Raw genomic sequence first — 22,749 nt, forward strand, 5'->3', positions numbered from 1 at the left:
CAGCATTTTAGCAGATTTCTTTTGGCCGTAAAGCAATTGTTTACATCGCGAGACCTGATATCACGCGAGACTTCCTGACGCGGCGGCCGGCGGCCCGCCGGCTCAAAGTTGCAAGTGCGGATTTTCCGCTCACGGGCACCAGGGGGGTGCGAAACGACCACCATTCAACCCAAAATAAGTAATATAACCATTCCAATGACTCCGAAGCTGTTAAGTTAAGGTAAAAAAGTTACTTAGTTCACCTTTAAAGTAATGGTCTGATGAATGGTGAATGGAAAATGGCTGAAATTCAATAAATAGCATCTAAAAATAACAACATAAAATTCGCTGAGAAGGGCAAGCAGATGCCAGATCTTAATTCTAAAATGTAAAAATGAACAAACACATAACTCACATTGTTGTACTGTGAAGTTTGTCTTACGAATTTGTATGGGCAAGACAGCAGTGGTCGCCAAGTACACTAAATCAAACACAAAAAGTGTGTGTGTGTGTGTGTGAGTGCGTGCGTGTTTATGCTCAGTGGAGAATGAAATGGAATGTGTTATTGCTGTGCATCACAGCTTTAAAGGAAAAACCCTCATATGACATTCAGATCCACAGCTTTTCCCTTATGGTTTCTTTTTCCTTTTTCTCCTCTGCCTCCTGCATTGATTCACACTATGAATGTTAATGCCAGTGTCATCCCACTGCGACAGGAAATCTGACTCTTTTTGAATGATGCAACTGTTTGGTCACATCCTGTATCTCTGTATCTCTCTCCGCACTCACATTCAAATGTAAACTTGATTATTTTCAAAAAAAGGAAAATCTTGGCGGACAGGAAACCGACCCTGAAGAAAATCACAGATGTTCTTCTCAAGTGAACCCGATTCCAAACACACATGCGAAAACAGACGTGATCTTGAGTTTGACTTCCATGGTCCCGTTGTCAGTTGGTGTATGTGTGTGTGTGGGAAGAAGGAATCCAGCTGAACCGAGACTCACAGTCCACAGCTGGACATGAACCGTTACAACCTAGAGCTACATTTAACACACCACTCCGTCACTCTCTCTGCTCCAAAGGAGAGAGACAACAGTCATTTCCTTCCTCCGTCGAAAATGAAATAGCTTGATGAGTGCAGATTGAATATGTAAAAAGTGAATCACAAAAAAATGCCCTTAAAGTAGAAAATTACCATTTAATTTAAAATGACATCTGATGCATTTAATCTGTTGTAGAAAACAACTAATCAGTTCTAATCATAACATTCAATTTCACATTTCAGATAACATATAAAGTTATAGTATGCTCATTATTAATCAGCTTATGACAAGTATAAAATAACATTTGTGGCAACACCCACCCAGATGTAAAGAAAGGGACAAAGGAAAGTCTAACAAGAATTTTTTTCAGCACTTTTATTTTCAAAATGTTTCTATTTACACAAAATGTTCTCATGTTTTTAATTCAGGTGAGGAAAGGTACAGAATTCAAGCTCAAAGTTGGCAGAGACATTCAAAATTTCCTACACAAGGATAGAAAGAGTAAAAATTGTGTATTTATTTACAGTATATTTGATTTCAAGTTAAAACGTTTAGAAATGTTCCTCATTGTCCATCCGACATCATCTTTTTCATTCAAGAGATTTCAAATGGAAACAAAAAAAAATATACACACATTCTCTTTATAATAATTTAGCAATTGATATTGACAACGATAAGCGACAAGGTGTTTTATATATTGCTAGGCATTAAAACAGGGTGACGTGATGGAGAACAATATCGTGAATGGAAAGGCCAATTAGAGAGCTGCTCCCGTGAAAACAACTCCTTTAAATCTAAAACCACCAACCACATGACCTTTTAAACTTCTGTCAATGGTTTAAGAATAGCTATAAAAGTGTCTAATTGGCATCATTTACATTCTTCTGCTAAATTTGGGGAAATTTCAAACCATCAGTGGGGTTTGATGTAAGACTTCAGCATTGGATAAATTGACTGTGGGAGCACTCAAACGTAAAGCTCCTAAACTAAGGTCATTCCCCCTGTTTTTTCAGAGATCATGTGACCAGACTCAGAAGCGTGAATACCAAGACTAAATGGCTAAGGGACACTTGAAGGGACAGTACACCGTTTGTCTGATATGTATACGTGAGCAAAGCCACAACATCAGACTCAATTCAGGAAACATTCAAACAGGTTAAAATGGCTTATAAAGAAAGGACGGACTGATTACATTTGCAGATTTCACTCGTAAATATCCTCGAACTGCATTTTGGCTTCTGTAATCAATTACAATATACACAATAGATTGAATTTGCACTTCATTTAACTTTATGAATACAGACTTAGTCATGTTTGTCCTTTTTAAGAAACAGAGGGGTTCAGTAGCTAACAGCAGTCTTCTGAAAACATCTATTATTTCATTGCCATCAGTAGATGTACTTCAAAAACATACTTCTAACAGATATATTGTTGCTTTAATTTTAAAAAGGCACTCTAGTGACCTTCAAAATAAAACATGAATGGGTTAAATGTAATATAAGATACAGTTTTGAGTTAAGAGGTAGCTGTGGGACATATGGCAAGGCTGTGACAGATAAAGAGGTGACACTTTCTGGGATATAATAGGCTGGGTTTTTGTTTGTTTGTTTGTTTGTTCCATACACTGAACAACTGAGAAATGTCCGATTTATAAAGAGAGCGGAATCAACAATTCGTATGGCTTGAGAAATGCATACAAAAAAATGTTTCCTCTAATGTTCTGTCATCAAAGCTAAGAAAAGCACCAGCAAAAAGGACTAAACTTCAGTTTCTGCAGCACCACTCCAACTGGAGATTTGAAAAAAGAAAAGAAAAAAACCTTACAAAGCAGACTTGACTCGGATGCAGGAGCTGCTACAGGGAGGCACACACTCGCACACATTTCAGTAACTGCATAGCTACATGGACAAATGGTCAGATTATGGATTATAGTTTGGGATTATCTGATAAAATCTCACTAATCTCAAAATCTCTCTATGGCCAATTAATTAGCATTCAATGTTTCAGTCTTAAACATGTCTGTTTATAAATGTGATATATGCATAATTAGTATTTTGTGAGGCTTTCAAATGTGTTCAGTAAAATAGGATTAGGGGTTTTAGTCAGGGTAGACGACATTCGATTTGGCATGATTGAGGCTGTAAGGGATTGATGTACACTCTGGCTCTGTCCCAAGTGAAACAATGGGGTGTAATAGCAGGGATGGGCAATTTTGGTCCTTAAGTGCTGCTGTCCTGAAAGTGTTTAGCTCCAACCCCTGAACAAGCCAATCAATGTCTTTAGGATTACTTAGGCTACAGGCAGATGAGTTTTTCTTTTTTCAGTGCTGGAGCTAAACTCTGCAGGACAGCAGCACCACAGGGCCGGCGTTGCCCATCTGTGGTGTTTAGAATATCCCATTTGTCATTTTAGGTTTCAGAAGGGTGTCCCCAAGCACACCCTTTAGGCCACTATGCACCTTTTTGCTGAGCCAGCATTGATGCAGACTACTACCCAACAGTCTAGTCAGCATTAGTTCAAAAACCTTTTGAATCAGAAGACCGCAAGGACTTAGAATGATATTTAAACAAAGTTCAGTAGATTTAAGATTAACATCTAATTTTCCAACACACCCAATAGTAAAATCTATTAAACTGACTATACTTGTATCCCTCATAGTCTTGTTTTCATTCACATCAAATTAAAATTGGCGCCTACCCTAACTATGGTCCATTAGGTTTATTTCAGCATGATGATGGAGGATGGCGAGGTAGACAGTGAAAATAAAGAAGATTGCAGAAGATACACCCAGCAACAGTCTTCCGTAGTAGCAGGGTGCGATGATAAAAAGTAGAATAAAAATGACCATTACACTTTAAAATTCATGAGGACATCATAGCCAAGGAATGGAGATTTACATGTTAGTACTCTAATGTTCAAACACTTATACAGTACAAAGTACCAAAGAAAACAAAATAACTGCTATCCTCCTACTCTACCACTACCAACGTGCTCTTCGTAGACATCTTCAGACAGCATAATAAGAATATCAAGTTTTAAATGGGACAGATTCATAATGCAATATGGTGAATCATATCATCCAGTCCTTTTTTAGAGAAATCCAGGGGTAGATTCTGAGTTTCATATTTTGGCTGGTTTGAAAATGGAACATGGTCCCAAGTAGTTGCAGAGTTTATAAAGTGGTTGAAACAAGCTTTGCTGTTTGATGATTGTCTGTAGAGAACATGAACATAAAACCAAATTGAGACCATGTTGGTTTAAGGTGGCAACACTTTCCAGGAAGAAACTTTCTTCTTAACCATCAAAGACAAAAGTGGTCCCTTGTAGACTTGAAAAGGGTAAGTTGTATATGAACTTGTAGAATCCATCAATTGCTGGTTATGGGACAAATTTACAGCTACTCCAAGCAATCATATTTGTGGGCGAGAGTAAGGGCCACTGGGCAGTTGTGATAAGAAGTTTTACTCTTACTGAAGGCCATGTTGAGGTTGTTGGTTTGTGTAGTTCAGCTGCATGCTTTGTTTCCTTGATATCTACATGAAATTCATTAAGACCTGGTGTCAACTTGGGTTCGGATTACTCAAGTTCTCCCATGGGGATCGAAATGGCTGGCTAAGCTGTCTTGTTGGCTGGATAAAGAACAGAAGAATGGCGTTTAAGGAGAGGTCTGACTGAATGATTGTGGAATGGTGGAATTCAAAGTCAGGACTGGCTGGTTTACACTGGAATGACGGACTATGACGGAAATCTTGACAGTGGAGTGGTGGACCTAAAAGGAGGTCTACTTTCTCCCCTTCCTTGGCATTAAAGTGTGCTGGTTACACTGAGGTCTGGTTTGGAAACTCTTCAGATGCAGGAATTCTCCAAGGTCCTATTGTTGTAACCCTGAAGTTTTTTTTATTTAAGATATGAAGTATGTGTGTTTATTTAAGGGTGTGTCGTGTGTGTATTGGCATATGTGGCAGTGGATTTGTGTGGCAGTTTGTGTGGTGTGAGTGTTGATAGTTGTTTATTTTGTATAGTTTTTGGGAAGCGTCAGAAGAGGCCACCCTCATCCTCACTCATTACTGGTATCGAATCGTTCTTCAGTTCCCATGGATGACTCTTGAACTCGATGCTTGCACTGGCCATGGGAATGTCGTGTGGTGGAGCGGGAGTGGCGGGCAAAACAGGAAGTGGCGGTTTGTGAGTTGCAGTCACAAACTGAATCCTGCAACAACAAAAAAAGGACTCAAAAGTTAAGATATTTACTTGATTCAGGGTTTATGCTTTGGAGGAAGAGGGAGTTTGTCTAACACAATTAGTTGTTCATGATTAAACTCACCTCCAAGGTACTAGAGCTTGTGCTCATTGCATCCTTTCCGGTGGCTACCAACTCGTCTCTTTGTGTTTTCATAAACCTCTTGTTGACGATCTTCGTGATATTGTCTGTGCCAATCAAGGCTCCAGGTAAGTATTCAGGCTTCGGTTCGTCCATCGTGCCCACTGGCGCAGTCCTGCCGCAAACATTGGAAAGAAACTCCTGGACCATGCCATACTTCTGAGATCCCGCTTCTCCCAGACCGATACCTATGCTAGGACAGGAGGGTTTTCCAGCGGCTTGTCTCCCTGGGCACTGATCTGCTTTCCATAATGATTCAACACTTCCGGAGTGTTCCACAACACTGAACAGACTGGTCAAGCCATCATTTAGGCCGCTAAGCACTGGGCTGTCACGTGTGGTGGTGGAACGTGCCCAGGCAGAACCGATCTGAGATCCACTACGGTTATGCAGATTCCAGACACTGCGATCCCTTGAGGATGTTGAGGAGGTCTCGAGTTTGGAGGAGGAGGTGGAAACCCTGCGGGTGAGCTTAGGTGAGCCATATTTTGGTGAGCAACAGGGTCTATCTATGCGACTGTGCACTTTATCCAGAGATGAAGAGATCTGTCGAGAGCGTGCAGATGCAAGTGAGGTGGATGGACGAGGAGACCATGTTTTCCCTTGTAGGCTTCTAGTAGTTGAAATGGGGCCATCAGTTTGTAGGCCAATGCTGACAAACTGTGCTGTCTGTGTTCCTGTACTAGAAACACCAACTGTCTGGCTCCCAGAATCTTTGCTGCACTTCCTCTCCAGGGAACTGGAACGAATGGCCTGTCGTACACAGTTTGTCATCTCCTTCATGTCATCGCTAAGGTTGCCTGAAATCTCCAGTCCATGGAAAGGTGCAGAACCTCCTGTCCGTCCTTCAAGCAGGTCTCTATGCTGCTGTGAAAGTGAGCTCAACCACTGCTCATAAGCGGATGAGGAAGTGGTGGATAAGGGTACAGACACAGCAGTCTGACCTGATAGATCTGTCATGGCTGCATCCCTAGATGATAGTCCTTGCTGGGGATCCTGGTGGGCCTTTTCTTTGACTGGCCTCCTCTCCATTCTCCGCACTGTTGGAGGGCTGTAATAGATGCGAATGCCCGTCTTATCTGGAGCGGTGTAGCTTCTCTGGATGTACTCCTTGCTCAGCTCCAGTCCTGGGAAGCTGCTGTTCGAGTTGGTGCTTGGGCAGTCCCATGTCTTAAACTGGTCATGCTTTTCCAATATTGCTGAATCACTGGTCAGGTACTTCCAATTCTTTTTGTTGAGATCACTTAAGTCAGTGCAAGCTAGAATGGAGGCCGGAGCAGTAGATTGGTGCTGTGCAACATTGCACTCTTTTACTCCACTGACCATGTGACCAGGAAGGAACAGACTGGTGTCCAGCAGACTCTTAAATTCAGAGAGTGCAGAAACTGATTTGGTCCTGTGACAAGAGAATGGAGATTATCATAAAACAATCACGTCTGATTAAAATGGGGATGCAATTTAGACCTTATGGCAGTCATTTTACCTCTGCAGTGCAGAACTGCTCGTGGCTACATCTGCTAAGGTTTCCTTCTCAGACATTTTATCATGAAGAGACTGAAAAAGAAATGATCCATTTTAGTTAAGTTTTACAACATGCCATGGTCACCCCCCCGCCACAGTACTCCCATTCATTCATGTGGTATTACTGAGTCAGTCGAAATTCTCTTTAGGAAATGAGGTCATTCAAAACAGCTTGTTTCCTCTGTGGGGGTAATGATAGTGGTGTGGTTCATCAAGTCTATTTAAATGACCCAATTTCTCTCAATGAGGCATGTTATTAGACTTTTCTCATTCAAGATCTCATATGAAACAAAGAAATTAGAGCACAGAGCTTGATTGCCACAAAGAGGCAGAGAGTGAAAGAAGGGGGGGAAACTATATAGTCTCATCTCTTTTTCCAGCCTTACTTACAGTCTGGTTAGTACAGACACACTGACCGCACTGTTTCAGGCTTCTTTCCAATTGGACAGCACAAGCTGTGCACAGCCACATGGATTTTCTTAATTCTCTCGTAACTAAAAATTGTCTTTCTTTATATATGTATAAACTGCTGGAAACTGCTTCTGTCACCAAAACAAATTCCTTGTGTGTGCAAACATATTTGACAATAAAGCTTCTGATTCTGATTCTGATATGCAAAACCAGCAATTCCAGCTGTAAGTGATGCAACACACAGGGAGTGAGCATGCCGGCGCTCTGTGGAAATGTTTAGAGATATTGTCATATCCTCCCATTATGTGAAGGGAGCCCTGAGTCAGTGAAGGAAGTGTGGGGATGAACAATGTGCAAAATATGTCATAATGACATTCTCACAGACCTATATAAAACAGATTAAAAGGACTCAGAAAAACATGAAAGAAAAACATGAAAGCAGTGGGACAAGCTTTGGTAATACAAAACAAAGCTTCCCAGGCCTTTAATTCACTTGAAACTTGACCATAAAAGTTATTGTTCACCCAAAAATAAAAATTCTGTCATCATTTCCTCACCCTCATGTAGTTCCAAACCCAAATACATTTCTTCTGTGGAGCACAAAAGGAGAAATTCTGAAAAATCTGATGCTTTCAGAATTTCTTCTTTTGTGTTTAATTGATTTTTTTTTTTAAATGTACAGAAGACTCTTATTCAACTCTTTTTGGTGTTTTCGTGTCCCATGAAACTTGAAAGTGACCAGCACAATCATAATTTCTTTTCCTTTTGCATTCCACGGAAAAAGCAAGTCATACGTGTTTGGAATGAAGTGAAGGCGAAAAAACCATGACAGAATTGTAATTTTTCAGTGAACAAATCCTTTCACATGACATCTGACCTGTGCGCCTTTGCTCTGGGAATCCCGTATACGTTGTTCCCATTGGCTTCTTTCTTGGTTGAAGTGCTCCAAAAGCTCTAGCCTCTCTCGGCTCCAGTTCTTCTCACTAATCTGCAGTTGTTTGGTGAGGTCCATCACGGCAGCGTAAGAGTCCGCCAATAAGTGTTGATGCTCCTCTCGCTCCTTCTTTAGCGCCCCCTTGAGGTCTGGAGAATCCTTTTCACTCCCAGCCACAGATGGCTTCCCCATCTTACCCTCCAGCTGATGACAAAGATAAAGTACAAAATGAGAGACTGCGATAAAAAGAGGATACTTGATGTTTCAGAACCAGAAGAGTAACCATAGAAACAGCCCAATAATACACACCCAAGCACCATTCAGACATCATGATATTTTATAAATATTATTTGCTCAATACCATTAAATATTCAAATCAAAGTGCAATTATCTATGCTTAATTGAAAAAAGCAATAATTACATTTATTATTAAGAATAATTAAAATAGACAATTCTTTTTCCAGGTAATATTTTATTAACTGCAGGTTGTTTACAGTTAACAACATGAGTTGTATCAACCCTATATATTGCACTGGCAGTTTTACAACAGCTTCAAATGTGACTCATCCAATTAGATTGTTATAATATTTGGTTATATTTTGTATTATGTTTCCAACAATAGTAATTATGAAGCCGGCACCCATTTATCATATTTTGAATTCCTTCTACTTTCTCAGTTGGAGCCGCAAATCTTTAGAAATCATAAACTGCATGAGCGTATGCTAGTCAGATTATTAAAACGCAGCCTGCTGGGAACTCATCAGACAATCAGTGACTAGCTTCTCATGGTAATAATGCCTAATGAGTTTTGCTTTTGATGGCAATAAGAGGTTAATGGGTTAATGTGGTTTATTAAAGAGGACGAAAGATATTTGTTCCAGATACCTTCTCATAAACCCAAATGATTATGAAAAAGAAAAATTTTCCAGAAATTCTTTTGTCTCTATCAGACTATTGATGTGGCTTTGCAGATTATTTATTTTATTCACTTTTGAATCGCATGATAAATTAACAATTGTGCAGCATCTTAATAATAGACCATGTATAAATTAATAAGAGACGATGTGCAGCATCAACAGAAGACTTCATAACATTATACTTACAGCATTAATGGTATCAATAACCTTTCTTGTTAATACAGTGATAAATCATTTTCTGTGACAGGTTGTTATTAGTGCCACAGAGGTCACAGCTAATACTAGAGTGTCAAGTCCCACCTCTTCCATTCCTCCCTTTATCGCTTGGCTTATTCTCTAAACCACAGTCTTAGAAAAACAAAGGAAGTTCAGTCAGATAAAAAGGAGGAGTGGCAGGGAGAAAAGGAGCTCTGTAATATCGACCTATCAGAGCGGTAATGGTGAAAGGGGCGGTCTAGTGTCATTAGGTTCTCTGGAGAGCATAGCGCTATTGCTTTAGGTGCAATCTGATGGTGTGTGTATACTTCTTTTTTTCTGCTGTAACCTTTACAACAATGAAGGGAGGAGAGTGCGTATTTTAGCTAATCTAAACAACTAATTGCATGCCCCGGATCTCTACGCACTGTTTAAGACATCTACAGAGTACACACACTTGACTTAAAGCTGCAGTACAATTTCTGCTCCATTAGCAGCACCAAACATAATGATTATCCAAACACTCCTCATGTCTTCTGATGTCTATTTTTTTGAGTAGTCTAAAATGCATGTGCCACTGTATTATGTGTACCTGCTCTTTAAAAATTTGCATTGTTATCGGTATTTTAACATTGAAAGATTCCACACCATCAACTTTAAGGCAGAACGTATAATGAATACATAAAAGCAGCAGCAAGCCAGTGTTTTCCAATCATGAAACATATTTATTCTAGGACACTGAATGGCTTTCCTGAGGTAAATGTAACGTTGCGTGACACAGTCATGTAAATTGTCACAGTCAGACACAGTCAAAACGTGCCATCAGAGAAGCGCTAATTAAACATCACCGTTTCAGTCAGTGATTTAGGCCCTCCAAAGCGGTTTCGACCAAAACCATATAGTAGTGCATCACTAGCCTACTTTATTTCTTATTTGTTTCTCATCTTTAGCCTCTGTGTTTATCAGACTGATCCACTAACTGTGTCTTAAATCCTGTTCCTCCCCGAGCCCATTAATTAAGCCATTAAGAAGACTGCAGTCATGAATGTGTCTCAGTGCAGAGATATTAAACTCATCTTTCACCATCACGCCCTGCAACAAGCCTGTAAGCACACACTCCCTCTCACCTCACTCACCCCCCCCCCCCCCCCCACCCCCCCCCCCCCCCCACCCCCCCCACCCCCCGTTGAAATGCCACATTGCTGATGACACACTGCAAACAGCTCTCTTCCCAGACTACTGGTGCATGTCTTAAACCAACAGATCAAATACAAAAATTACAGGTCATATCCAGCATCCTTCAGCCTGTTTGACAGCAAACTGATCGCGAGAAATGTATCTGGCTTCAGTGTTCAGAATGAATCTCCCAAGAGGAATTACTGTAATCTGTGTATGTTAAATCAATGACTATGGCCCTGAGTGTAGGAGTAAAATTACCCACTGAGATCAATGCTAAAGTAATTACTTTACACATGCAGTGCAAATTACCTATAAAATGGTTCACCTCTATGGACTCTTTTAGATTTTATTGTGTTACAAGTATTTAACAGAATTTTCCCACTTGAATTTTCCCACTCAAGTTTTAAATCCTTAAGGGAAAACTCCAGCTGAGATACATTTTCAACAACTGTCCCCTATCCTGCAGACACAGATTGATCTACACATGCCATTTACTTTTGGCTACAGGAATATATTGATTTAAAAGTCACTATAAGCTTTTAATACAAATTGATCTTTCAATTCCAAGCCATAAAGAAGAGAAAAAAAATGTATTTTCAGGCATTTCCTATGTTAAATGAGGACTATCTTGGCTCTTGAATTATGGAAAATATGTATACAAATTCCAATCAAGTGAGGCCGAGGTCCAACATTTGCCTAGTTTTTGTTTCAATTGTCTGACTGACGAATGTGTCCCCACCTATCAGGACAATTTTGAGCGGACACAGCTGCTCACCTGAGTGATAATGCTCTTGAGTTCCATCCGTTCCACTTCCCATGATGCTTTGGCACGGGCAAACTGCTGTGTTAACTCATGTGAACTCTGACGCTCCTCGCGCAGCTCAGCGCTCAGATCCTGTAGCGCCACCTTCAGGTCCGACAGAGTACTGCCGAATCCGCTAGGCTGCTGGGGGAAACAGGAGATGGAAATTAATTACATTTACATAGCCGTGAAGACTGTATTATAAGGACATCCAATCTAAAGTTGAAGAAGTAAGGTGTTTCACCCACCTGTGGGCAGCTTTTCTCTGCCAGGCTGTGCTCTTTGGGTGTAGGGTTGAGTGGTTGCTCCTCAGCAGCAGACATCTTGTTGTCTCCATAGTGGGAGGTCAGCCCATCTTCCTCAAGCAGGATACGGAGATCTTTGACACTGTTAACCTGGAAAAACATATCAGCATTTACTTCAATAATATTTACAAAGTACACTATCATTCAAAATGTTGGGGTCAGTAAGATTTCTTAAATGTTTTTATTATGCTCACAAAGGCTGCATTTGATTAAAAATGCAGTAAAACAGTAATATTGTAAAATATATTTACAATTTAAAATCTTTTGACATATAAGAGGTCATCATACTATAAGAATATCCTGTAAGTTTCAGAACTGAAAACTTCCTTGTTAGTCCAATAAAAGCTTTTATTGACACCAGGCACAGCAAACGACAGGTTTTTTAAAGTGGGGATCTATGACGTCAAAGGGTATCAAACACCGCCTCCGCAGAAGAAGATCAACGCCCACCGATTCGCGCATTACATGAAACTCATTATAATATGCAAAACTGTTATCCAATCATAGCAGTGGGCGTTTACTTTCAAGTCTTCAATGCGGCACGCCCATAAAAACCGAGCGTTTCAGGAGCTAGGCTCAAAACCAGCTTAGAAAATAGCCTATTACTTATTCATTTAGATGTTTTTGAATGTAAAAACCAAGCAAACGTCATAAGTTTACCTCAGAAAACAATATAAAAGAGAATATAAAAAGCCAGTTCATGACTCCTTTAATATATTTTAAAATGTAATTAATTCCTGTGATGTTAAAGCTGTATTTTCAGCATAATTACTCCAGTCTTCAGTGTCACATGATCCTTCAGAAATCATTCTAATACGCTTATTTGATGTTCAAGAAACATTTCTGATTATTATCAATGTTGAAAACAGTTGTGCTGCTTAATATTTTTATGGATAACTTGTTTGAAGATTTTTTGATTCATAGAAAGTTCAAAAGAACAGCATCTATTTATTTTGTAACATTATTAATGTCTTGTTCAATTAACAATTCATTCTTAGTAATTCCCCCTCAGCTCTCACCTCTAGGATATCCTTGCTCTCAGTGTCTAGTTTCTTGCCGAGTCTCCACTGTTTGAGGAGCCAGCGCAGCTTGAGGCTGATGAGGAGCAGGCTCTCTTTGAGCTGCTGTGACTCCTGCACCAGCAGGTTTCTCTCCTGACTCCACAGCTTCTGCTGCAGACGCGTCTGGAGGCTCAGGCTCTGTAGCTGGAAGTCTCTGAGGAGGAGGGCCTTCTGATGCTCTTCCTGAAGCTAGAAAGAGACATTAAAATGAGTCTACAACCAATCAGATTTTACATGTTCAGTGTTTGAGAAAGAATTAACATGTTTGCACCTGAGAGAGTTTGTGCGTGTCGTTGTGGCGCGCATGTTTCTCCTGTGACAACGCTTCCTGCGCTCCCTGAGCCTTCTCTCTTGCCTCAGACAACAGAGTGTGCAGCTCACCAACCTGGAGAACAACATGAAAACAGAGAAAAGGAGAGAGGGATTGAAAGTTATTGGTAAATGCTGTAGCTGCACAGTATTTGTAATACAAATAGACTGGAATTGGCAAAACTTGCTGCCTTTTAAATGTCAAAAAATGTCAGTGGTACAAACCCCAAAATAATAACAGTCTTTATAACTACATCAATTTAGATTCAAATCTGTCTGACTTCAAGAGTGCAGAGAACACCGAAAATGGATTAGAAGTTCATAAACTAGTCAACTATATATATATATATATTAAAAAAAAAAAAATCTTCTTTCTTATTGTTTTGATATTTTTCATCCCATTTCAAGTGCCACAACTATTTAAGTCAGCAACAGACATACAGTATGCAGACGGATGTCTTTGGCTGTTTATTTTTTTTAAATTAACAAAATATTGTGTCACAATTGTGTCAAGTTAACAATAGACCAACTTTTAAAAGCAGTACTCAAGGACAAGTGTTGTGTTTGATTACACCTTAGTCGAGTCCGAGTCATACTAAACAATTCATTAAGTCAATTTATTTATTTTTTTAAACCTTAACTTGTAAAAAGCAACGTCAATTTTAAATTTTAAACCTCTACTGCATTTTTATTTCATGCCATCTCATAATTGGTATCCTGCTCAGCAAATTTAAAGTCATGTAATGGAAGTTATGGCCAACTTGATAGTGACATTTCTGAGTGAAACGTTAGAAATGGGGCTTGACAAATACAGTGATATAAATTAATGAATTCAAGGCAGAGGTGGTAATAGGGGAACAGCCTATTGGGACCATGAAGAGCCGAAAATGCAGTGGTAAGGGGACAGGGCTGTATATAAAGTATCTACATGTATCAGCATGTAATTTCCATAACTCGGGGCCATCTCAAAATCGTTTAATTTTTGAATGCATATATGCTTCACAAATTACATTATTGGAAGTTTATTGTATGGATCTATGTTTTCAAGTAGAGGAATATTATGGCTATATACACGTGTCACACCTACATATAATTAATATATATTTAAATATTTACTATAGTAATAATTACTATATAAAACTTTAGGGATTTTTTGGTTGTTGTTATTTCCCATGTAAACTACTGCTTCCAAGATGTTAGAAATTCTGTCAGGACCACTATCGTCAAATACGATTGACAATTAGCATACAGTTAGGATTGGTGGTGTGGTTCTGTTCTGGGCAAGAACTCCCTGCGCATCCATGCAACCAAGTAGAAACAGAACAGAACCAACATGAATGTATTGCAGATATCATTAATTCAAGTACAAAATAATTCGAGAACTTATTCTGATTCAAGGGGAATCAGAATGCCAAATCCTGACAGACAAGAGGAGGAGCTGGGGATGGAGGAGGGTAATCAGCTCCTGAGAAACGTGATAGCTGCTGATAATACTGAAGGAGCTTATATGTATACAGTGATAGGCGTCGTATTCCTATAGGTAGACGCGGATCAGCTGAGAGTCAGCTGATGTGAGCTTGACTAACGTGACCTGCCAGAACTGATGCTAGGCTTAATAATTATTTTCCTTTGAAACTGGAAGCTACCGCCATGTTGTTGTTTTTTAAACAATAATATCATTACAACAGCAAAAACTGATACTAGCTTAACTCTATCAAGGACCTTGCATTCAACTTGTCTTGTGAAAAGCCCTTTAAGAAACACGTCCAATCTGGGTGAGGTGAGGAAACCAGCCTAAGTATACAGGATTTTTTACAGAATTAAATTTGCATCCCTAGACCATTTCCACTCATGGTCCAACAACAGTCCAACATTGAGCGAGCCCTCCCTAAAATTCGAAACATGAGACCAGAGCTTGATAACAAGATCTCAGTTGTTTCTTTTCCTTTGTGAAAACCACATTTGCCAGTTATGGAAATGCTGGGTGATGAATTGTTTGGGTGGAAACTGTTGATGGCTGGAGGTTTCTCTGCAGTGCTGCAAGGGCGTTTGGCACAGCGTGCAGGACACCAAATCGCATAATGCATGCTTTCATGATTTAAAGCTGGGCATAATCGTGTCAATACTTTATGCTGTCTTCAGTTTAAAGACTGCATATTTCTCAGGAGTTTGTACTGTATAAAGTCTTGTACAAATTAAACAGATCACTGGCCATCTAAACTGCACCAAACTGAATAGAAAAAAAAATGAAGTAGGCCTTTACTGGGGAAAATATAGTGTAATGTAAGAGCGTAGTGGGATTAAGGCAAAACTAAACCATGTTGGCAGCGAGAACTATATTTGCTTATATCTCTGCATGGGTGAACAAGTCTTGTTTTATTTATGGACGCAAGGGTGTTTTTATATTTTAACCACATAAACATTCTTTAGAGTCTATGAATGTCCCATTTAATAGACTTTGCTGTCTAGACTTTGCTGTTTTATAGACTTTGCTTAAACCCTAATTTCCCAATTCCCCATGAACCTCAGATTTGAGTGACCAGTACACAGCCTAAAGGTCCTGGCACACTGAGTCTGAAAGTTTCGTGTGCGTTTTTTTGTATTCGTCATTCGGTGGCTTTGAATTGCCAAAACACCTCTAGAATGCTTGCTACGGATATGAAAAACGCAGAAAATCGAACCCAATCAGATTTTTTTTTATGACAGACGAAAGTTTCGGAGGCAGTGTGTTATCGTGATTGACACAAAATGAGGTTGTATTTATTTTTTAACGTGCGAAAATTTCGGACTCAGTGTTCAAGGACCTTAAGCCTTCATTGTAGCTTCTGAGATTTTGAAGTTTGCCAACCATCCAAAGAGAAACCGAGAGCACCATTCATGGATGTAATATTTCATTGAACTTGTTGCTCTGCATTCTGAAATTGACTTGAGGCCCGTCCACAACAAGGACAATAACTATATCAATAACTATAGAGATATAGTTCTACAGATCATTCTAAATATAAGCAGAGTCCACACCACAACTATAACGATAATGGCACAGAGAAACGATATTGTTTGAATCACTTCCAGAATGATTTTTTCCAGCTGATGAACGATAAAACATTGACAGCCAATCAGAATCTATCCTGCTTTAAATAACTAGAACATTTAAAGTGGCAGACAACAAAACTGCAGCGCTCTTAGAATAAACAGAACAATATCGTCCGCGGATGTGGATGCTAATATAGTTATCGTTCTTGGTGTGAACGGGCCTTTATCCATGAAGGATGCATAACAGGCTGCCTCTGTTTTTGTCCAAAAGTGTTAGCTTATGCTTTGTAACAGAGCCATTGTGTGTACAATTGTAAGACGGTAGCAGAATTTAAATGTGTGTATGTTTTAGTGCCTCACCAGATCAGAGTTTGTTTCCTTTAAGTCAGATTCCTCATCTTTGTTGCTGTCTTTGTGGCTGTTGCCCTCCTCCTCTGCCTTGCACGGGTGAACTTTGACCTCACAGTCTGGCTGATCTCTAGAGTCAGGCTGTTGCATGCATGCATGGGCAAGTTAATGAAGGAAAACAAAAAAACAACAATAAAAGACGAGCATGATAGAAGACAGACAAGATCAAGAAGAATATGATGAAGGAATAAAAAATGGTTATGTGTAGTGTGGGTATATAAGACAGTGATGCAAGGACAGAACAGACAAGTGAGAAATGAAACGAGAGAAATTGCACAATGATACCTATAAAACATCAGCAAATTAAAAACTCACAAGACAATGAAAAGTATGTATAGGAAAAACAGTTTGGTCATTGTGGTATAAGACAAAATGGCAAAAAGAAACAAAACAACAAGGAGCGAAAGCATCATCTTTGGTTTGAGGAGGAGGAAACAGTAAATGGGGTAGAGGGAAACCAAAAAGAGGGAGAAGAAAAACAAAGAAAGAAATGTAGCAGCGACCACAGGTCATGGTGCCCATGCAGTGAGGAAAAAGAGAGAGAGAAGGAGGGAGGGAAGAGTCTGGATTGGATCTCAAGAGTCGGGCCTCTAATGGAGCCTAAATAAATGCTTGTTAGATTAGACCTCAAATGAGTTAAAAAAAAGAAAAGAAAATTAATGTATCTTTTTTTTGCCCAATACAACAGTGTTATATTGGACCCCATTGACTTTCATTGTATGGACAAAAACATTATTCAAAATATCTTCTTTTATGTTCGACAGAAGAAAGAAAGTCATAGAGGTTTGGAACAACATGAGTAAATGGAGTGAGTAAATGAAGAGGCTAAACTATTATCTGTGATGGGAAATAACGGTAACACTTTATTTTGATTGTACCTTTTGAACATTATGTTGACTATAAGTAACTTTGCAACTACATGTCAGCTAACTCTCATTGGAGTATTAGTAGACTGTCTGCTTAATATCTGCTAGCTCTTTATTGTGATTGTCCTCCAACAGATGTTCTACTGACTATAAGTAACTTTGAAAGTACATGTCAACTTATTCTGACCATAACCCTACCAGTCAACTAATACTCGACTAACAATCTAATGAGAGTTAGTAGACTGCTGCAACATTACTTTTAGTCAACAGAATGGGTTTAAGGGACCATCAAAATAAAGTGAAACCAAAACAACTATTAATATCAAAAATCATAAATGGATTAGCCAACATGTGTCAGACTCCGCTCATGGAGGGCCACTTTCCCTCAGAGTGTAGCACCAACCAGCTCCAAACACCTCCCTGGAAGTTTCTAGTAATCCTGAATATCTTGATTAGCTGGTTCAGGTGTGTTCAATTAGTGTTAGAGCTAAACTCTTCAGGACAGTAGCCCTCCAGGTTGGACATCCCTGGAAATAGTCTGATCAAAGATTTATTGGAAACAGCCACGTCCAAATTCTATAATACATTATTATACTAGTAAACAAACACACTTATACTATTGCGTCTCATTTGAATCTAGACACAAAATACTTAGCCAGTGCCAAAACAGCGGATTCTTTAACCAAAATGAAACCTTTCACAACAAAACAGTTCTTATCACAATAATGATGATCTAACTCCATTAGAGGCCTAAATGCTATCCACTATGAAGCCTTATAATGCACCACAAGCATGCATTGTTATAGTGGTCGGTAGAGCTGCACGATTCTGGATAAATTGGCAATCACAGACAGAGAATCTTCAAACAGAGATCACGATTCTGAACAGAAAACTAAACATAAAAAATAAAAACAGTTTGAATGAATGATTGAATGACTCAATCATAAATACTTCACATGTTTCATTACTGGATGAATCAGCGTTTTTGAACAAATCTCTTGAATGAATGATTCAATCACACATACATTTTTTAACAGTCACTTGTCACCACAAGTTACTTTCAAAAAGTGGTGCTAAATTTTTAACACTTCTGTAGACATCAGTGTTTAATCTGAACTGTAAACTGTTATCCCAGTACTTCTGATAATATGAATATTTGTAACACAGAAATAACGATACTGTGTGGTTGAAAAGACTGTTTGTGAAGCTGTTTCATACCTACACATGACAACTGCTCTCTCTTTGGTCAGGGGCAGCGTCAACGCAGGTTTGAATGTTCCGCTGTGATTTTGTCAAAGGTTCAATTACACAGGCGAATTAATCATTGTCATTTAGGAATGACATTGTGTGGGTGTTCGAATCGAGATCGCAATCTTTTAACGGTTAATCGTGCAGCTCTAGTGGTCGACAAACCTTTCTAAGGGAAAGGGCAATGTAAATACAACTCAATCTAATCAAGCAAAGCAAAAAAGAAAATTGCTGATAAAAAAAAAGACAAAACTCCAAGCAAAAAGGAAAGAATAAAGATGCAAGGGAGATTGGGCGTGTACCTTCTGTTGGGCCATGTTCTGGTTGAACTGAGCATCTGCAGGGTATGAGCAATTTGCTGCAGGGTCTTCCGCCTCAGACAGCAGGGGCATCAGGGACATCCCTTCCACACGCTCCCTCTCTGAGGGCTGCCCCAGGGCATCCACCCTCTCACTGAGGGCCTGTAGCTGAGCCTGGAGGGACTGCAGTCTGCCATGCAGGGCCTCCACCAGGGGCAGCGTGGAGCTCTGGGTCTGGCTCTTCTCCAGCAGATCCGCTTCCGCAGACTCATTTGTTGTAATCTTACGATAGACAGCATCTGGTGTGACACTGGAGGGGTCGGGTGATGTTAGAAGCTGAATGGCTGAGGTAATGAGTTGCGCTTGGTCGCGGATAGCGAAAAGGTCTTTTATGCTGAGGCCCTGAGCAGTAGAAGTGTGACTTGTTACTGAAAATTTTGGATTATTTTCCTCCAGAATATCGTTCTGCTCGTCGCCCACCGGGCCTTCGCGGTGCACCTGGCTGGGGACGCACTCAGCTGAGTCCCCTGCTTCAGCATCGGTTTCCAGCGCTGGACGTGCGGAACCCTGGTTGGAGGCCAAGTCACACCGTTGAAGGTTGGACAGAAGTACGCGGTTCTCATACTGGAGCTTCTTTACTTTGCCATTCAGCTCTGTGATCTGCAGCCTGGCAGCAAGCAGTTCTTTATGGGTGGCTTCGTTTAGACCGGATCCCTCATCTTCAGAAGCGCCAGGAATGATTTTGGGTGAATTGATGGTTGTGGACGGCGACAGCTCTATCTCATTGACAGGGGGAAGCTCGGATTTGTAGTGGTTGAGCTCGTTCATCAAGAGCTTGTTCTGCTCTTCCATTTCTATCAGAGACCGCCGCAGCAGATCCGCCTCTTCTTCCACAAACTGTAGATGGCGCTGTAGCTCCATCACATTCTCAGACGTGGAAAGCAGCAGGTGACCCCCGACTCCACCCATGAGCCCGACTCCACCCGGGGAATCCTGGATCTTCATGTCGTCCATTTCAGCGCGAATGCCACGGTTTTCCACCTCCAACTCTACGATCCGTCGGCTCAGAAGGTTCGCCTCCTCTTCCACAAGTTTCAGGTGTACTTTGACCTCGGCCTCTCGGGTGTGAGGAGAGTCCGCGACCTCTTCGACAGTAAGTGAGGCATCAACCTCTCCGTACAAAGAGCGAAACTTTGACAATTCCTCCCTCATGGCCTCATTGTCTTTGACCATCTTGGTGAGTTTCTTGCACATGAGAGCTGACTCCTCTTTGGCGAAGTGAAGCTGGCACTTCAGGTCTGAACTGTCCTCTGGAGGCTGGAAAGAAACATTTGCAGAGACCAAAAAAACTGTTAACTGCTACAATATTGAACAATACACTGTTCATTTATAGCCTGTTTCCACCACTACCAAGTCTTAGCCAAGTCAATGGCTAAGGTGGGGTAATGTCTTCACCACATTGGACTCACCAAACAATTGCGACACACATTTGTCATGTTGCACAGTTACTCCAGACACCTTATTTTATTTATCCACCTGAATTTAGATTAAAAAAAAAATGTGTCTACAAAGACTGTGGTGTCTCATGTTTTTTGGAGGCAGGTTATGTTGCAGTGGGAGAGATTATGAGAGAAGTTTGCAGAAAGCCCAGTATGATCCCTGCACCACTGCAGTAAAAATGTGGTATAACAAGGGAATAAAGTTCTACATTTATAGCAAGAACAACTCAGGATCTTTGTTGTGATAAATGCATTATGACTGTTCAGTTATCACTATAGCACTGTACAAAGACCACTTTGTAGGAGTTTGATCAAGAATGTAGACTACGACCTTGACGGTCTTAAGAAATAATAGAACAACGAAAGCTTTAAATCGATAGCACCAACAGTTTGCTATCAATGCTGTACTTTACCAGTTCTCTTTCAGATCATTATAATGTCACAATAGAAGCAAAATGATGAATATTGTAGTATTAGTGTGTATTACCTGAGGCGATGCTTTTTTATCAGGTTTGTTGTTTGGTCTGGCACCTCTCTTCTTCTGAGAGTTCTAAAGGGGAAAAAAAAGTGATAAATTAATTAAATGTTACAACATGATTCACTCTTATTATCCCCCTCCCAAGCCACTGTACATCCACTCTGATATCACACCATCACTTCTATCTCCCACTCTGTGATATTTTCACTGATAAATCATAATTTGGCAGGAAACCAGCATGAAATTAAACTGATACACATCCAAATGTGAGGTATTGCATTGTTTCCATCAAATAAAAAACTACTCCACTGTAGGAAATGGAGATAGGAGGAGCAGAGAGAACCATCTATACATTTTAAAATGAATCGGTTAAATCGTGGATGCTGATTGATTAATACAGGTTTTCAACAATGATAAAATACACATTCACAATATCAAACAGCCTCTTATACATTATTGCGTAAAATAATTAAAGCAAAAATTTAAGGATCACTTCTAGTGTGATTTCTCTAAAACCATGTAACTGCACCTATGTTTGTCTTCATTTAAAAAAAAAAAAAAAAAAAAAAAAACCGGAATGCATGAACACAGACAAACTGCTGCGAAAAATCCCATTTTCACTTCCTGTCGTATGTGGGCTGACAGAATGGCACAGGTTAATGGAATCGCAGCTTTTAATGGTACTGAACTTCATTAAAATCAATAGATTTGTGCTGAAAGAAAATGAAAGCATTGACTTAGTGTATCGACCATTTTTGTGCCACTGTTTTTTTTAATTTACTGCAGTTTGCTGAGTCTGTGGGAAAGAAGTCTGAACATAATGAGATTATAGCAACGTCATTTATCCCACCACTAACTCGCATTGACACAAAAGCTGCACACATAAAGGCTGTACAGTATGTATCTACATGCTACGTGAGGTGTTTTTCCTCTGTCATTGACTCTTCCAGCACAAACCCACTCACTCACAGTCCGCTCTGGCGCTCCAAACAGTCATGATAAAATTCAGTCTACTCTGAAATACTGATACAATTTTGCCTTTCTAATGCAATGGATGTGTGTCTATTTCGCTTTGTCAGTCATACTTGCACAATTTCAAATGTGCAAAAGTGGACAAACAGTACATAGTGGTAAGGAGAGTAAAAACTGGCATTTGCGAGTAAATTCATATTTGTCAGCTGGCCAATAACTGTATCAGGAACTCATAATACACTGTTTAAATTGGACCTTTATGAACAATAGTCTGACACTCACTGATGTAACTGACATGCACAATTCAAATCAAAGACAATACAAACTGTCTAATAAAGAAAACATCTTTCATGACTCATGTTTCTTTTAACAGTGGATGATTTACCAACAGAAGTTTATCTAGGGTGTGCAAATACCTTCTTTTTTCCCCTCCAGAGCTCATGTGGCAACATGAAGGTGGACTATTCCTTGTACTAAGCAACCAAAATGAAAATATGGGGAACAAACTCACAATATGTACAATTACTAAAGAAACTGTCTCAGCTTGCAGTGTCAAAATTACCATTGGTGATTGTCCTAAGAACCTAAAATATATTTTTCAACAAAAATAATGGAAAAGTAATGAAATGTAAACCAATTTCACGCTTGTTAAGAAATATTCATTTTCTGAAAACGTTTTTAGCTCAGCACCAATGGGAGTTGAATGAGAATCATATATTTTGACCCTGGCCACAGGAATGTCAAAGAGTTTTCTTTTTTTTTTATGCACATGACTACAGAAAGTTTAAAAACAGATCACTTTTGTTCTAAACGCAAAAATTACAGTAAAGTCGCAATGAAACAGAAGCTTTCACTGGATGATCAAGTCATGACACGGATGAAAAATTACATTTAAAATGAAACATGCA

The 22,749-nt window shown here is 39.7% G+C and overlaps 1 protein-coding gene across 2 annotated transcripts in view; it reads right to left on the bottom strand.

Annotated features, from left to right (window-relative positions):
* Positions 1-2,618: 2,618 nt before the first annotated feature.
* Positions 2,619-22,749, bottom strand: part of mtcl2 (microtubule crosslinking factor 2) — a 47,347-nt gene continuing 27,216 nt past the window's right edge. The window contains exons 4-14 of one of the 2 annotated variants that reach the window (XM_084428779.1): positions 20,879-20,941; positions 18,896-20,209; positions 16,432-16,560; positions 13,001-13,114; positions 12,688-12,918; positions 11,612-11,758; positions 11,337-11,504; positions 8,214-8,474; positions 6,888-6,958; positions 5,348-6,800; positions 2,619-5,233 (exon numbers count right to left, since the gene is read on the bottom strand). In XM_084428779.1, coding sequence (XP_084284905.1) covers positions 5,081-5,233; positions 5,348-6,800; positions 6,888-6,958; positions 8,214-8,474; positions 11,337-11,504; positions 11,612-11,758; positions 12,688-12,918; positions 13,001-13,114; positions 16,432-16,560; positions 18,896-20,209; positions 20,879-20,941 — 4,104 coding nt within the window. In that variant the 3' untranslated portion in view covers positions 2,619-5,080. Of the gene's footprint in view, positions 5,234-5,347; positions 6,801-6,887; positions 6,959-8,213; positions 8,475-11,336; positions 11,508-11,611; positions 11,759-12,687; positions 12,919-13,000; positions 13,115-16,431; positions 16,561-18,895; positions 20,210-20,878; positions 20,942-22,749 lie in introns of both variants that reach the window. The other variant, XM_084428778.1, reaches the window with a different exon arrangement.

Source organism: Rutilus rutilus, assembly GCF_951802725.1.
Source record: "Rutilus rutilus genome assembly, chromosome: 13".
Taxonomy (NCBI): domain Eukaryota; kingdom Metazoa; phylum Chordata; class Actinopteri; order Cypriniformes; family Leuciscidae; genus Rutilus; species Rutilus rutilus.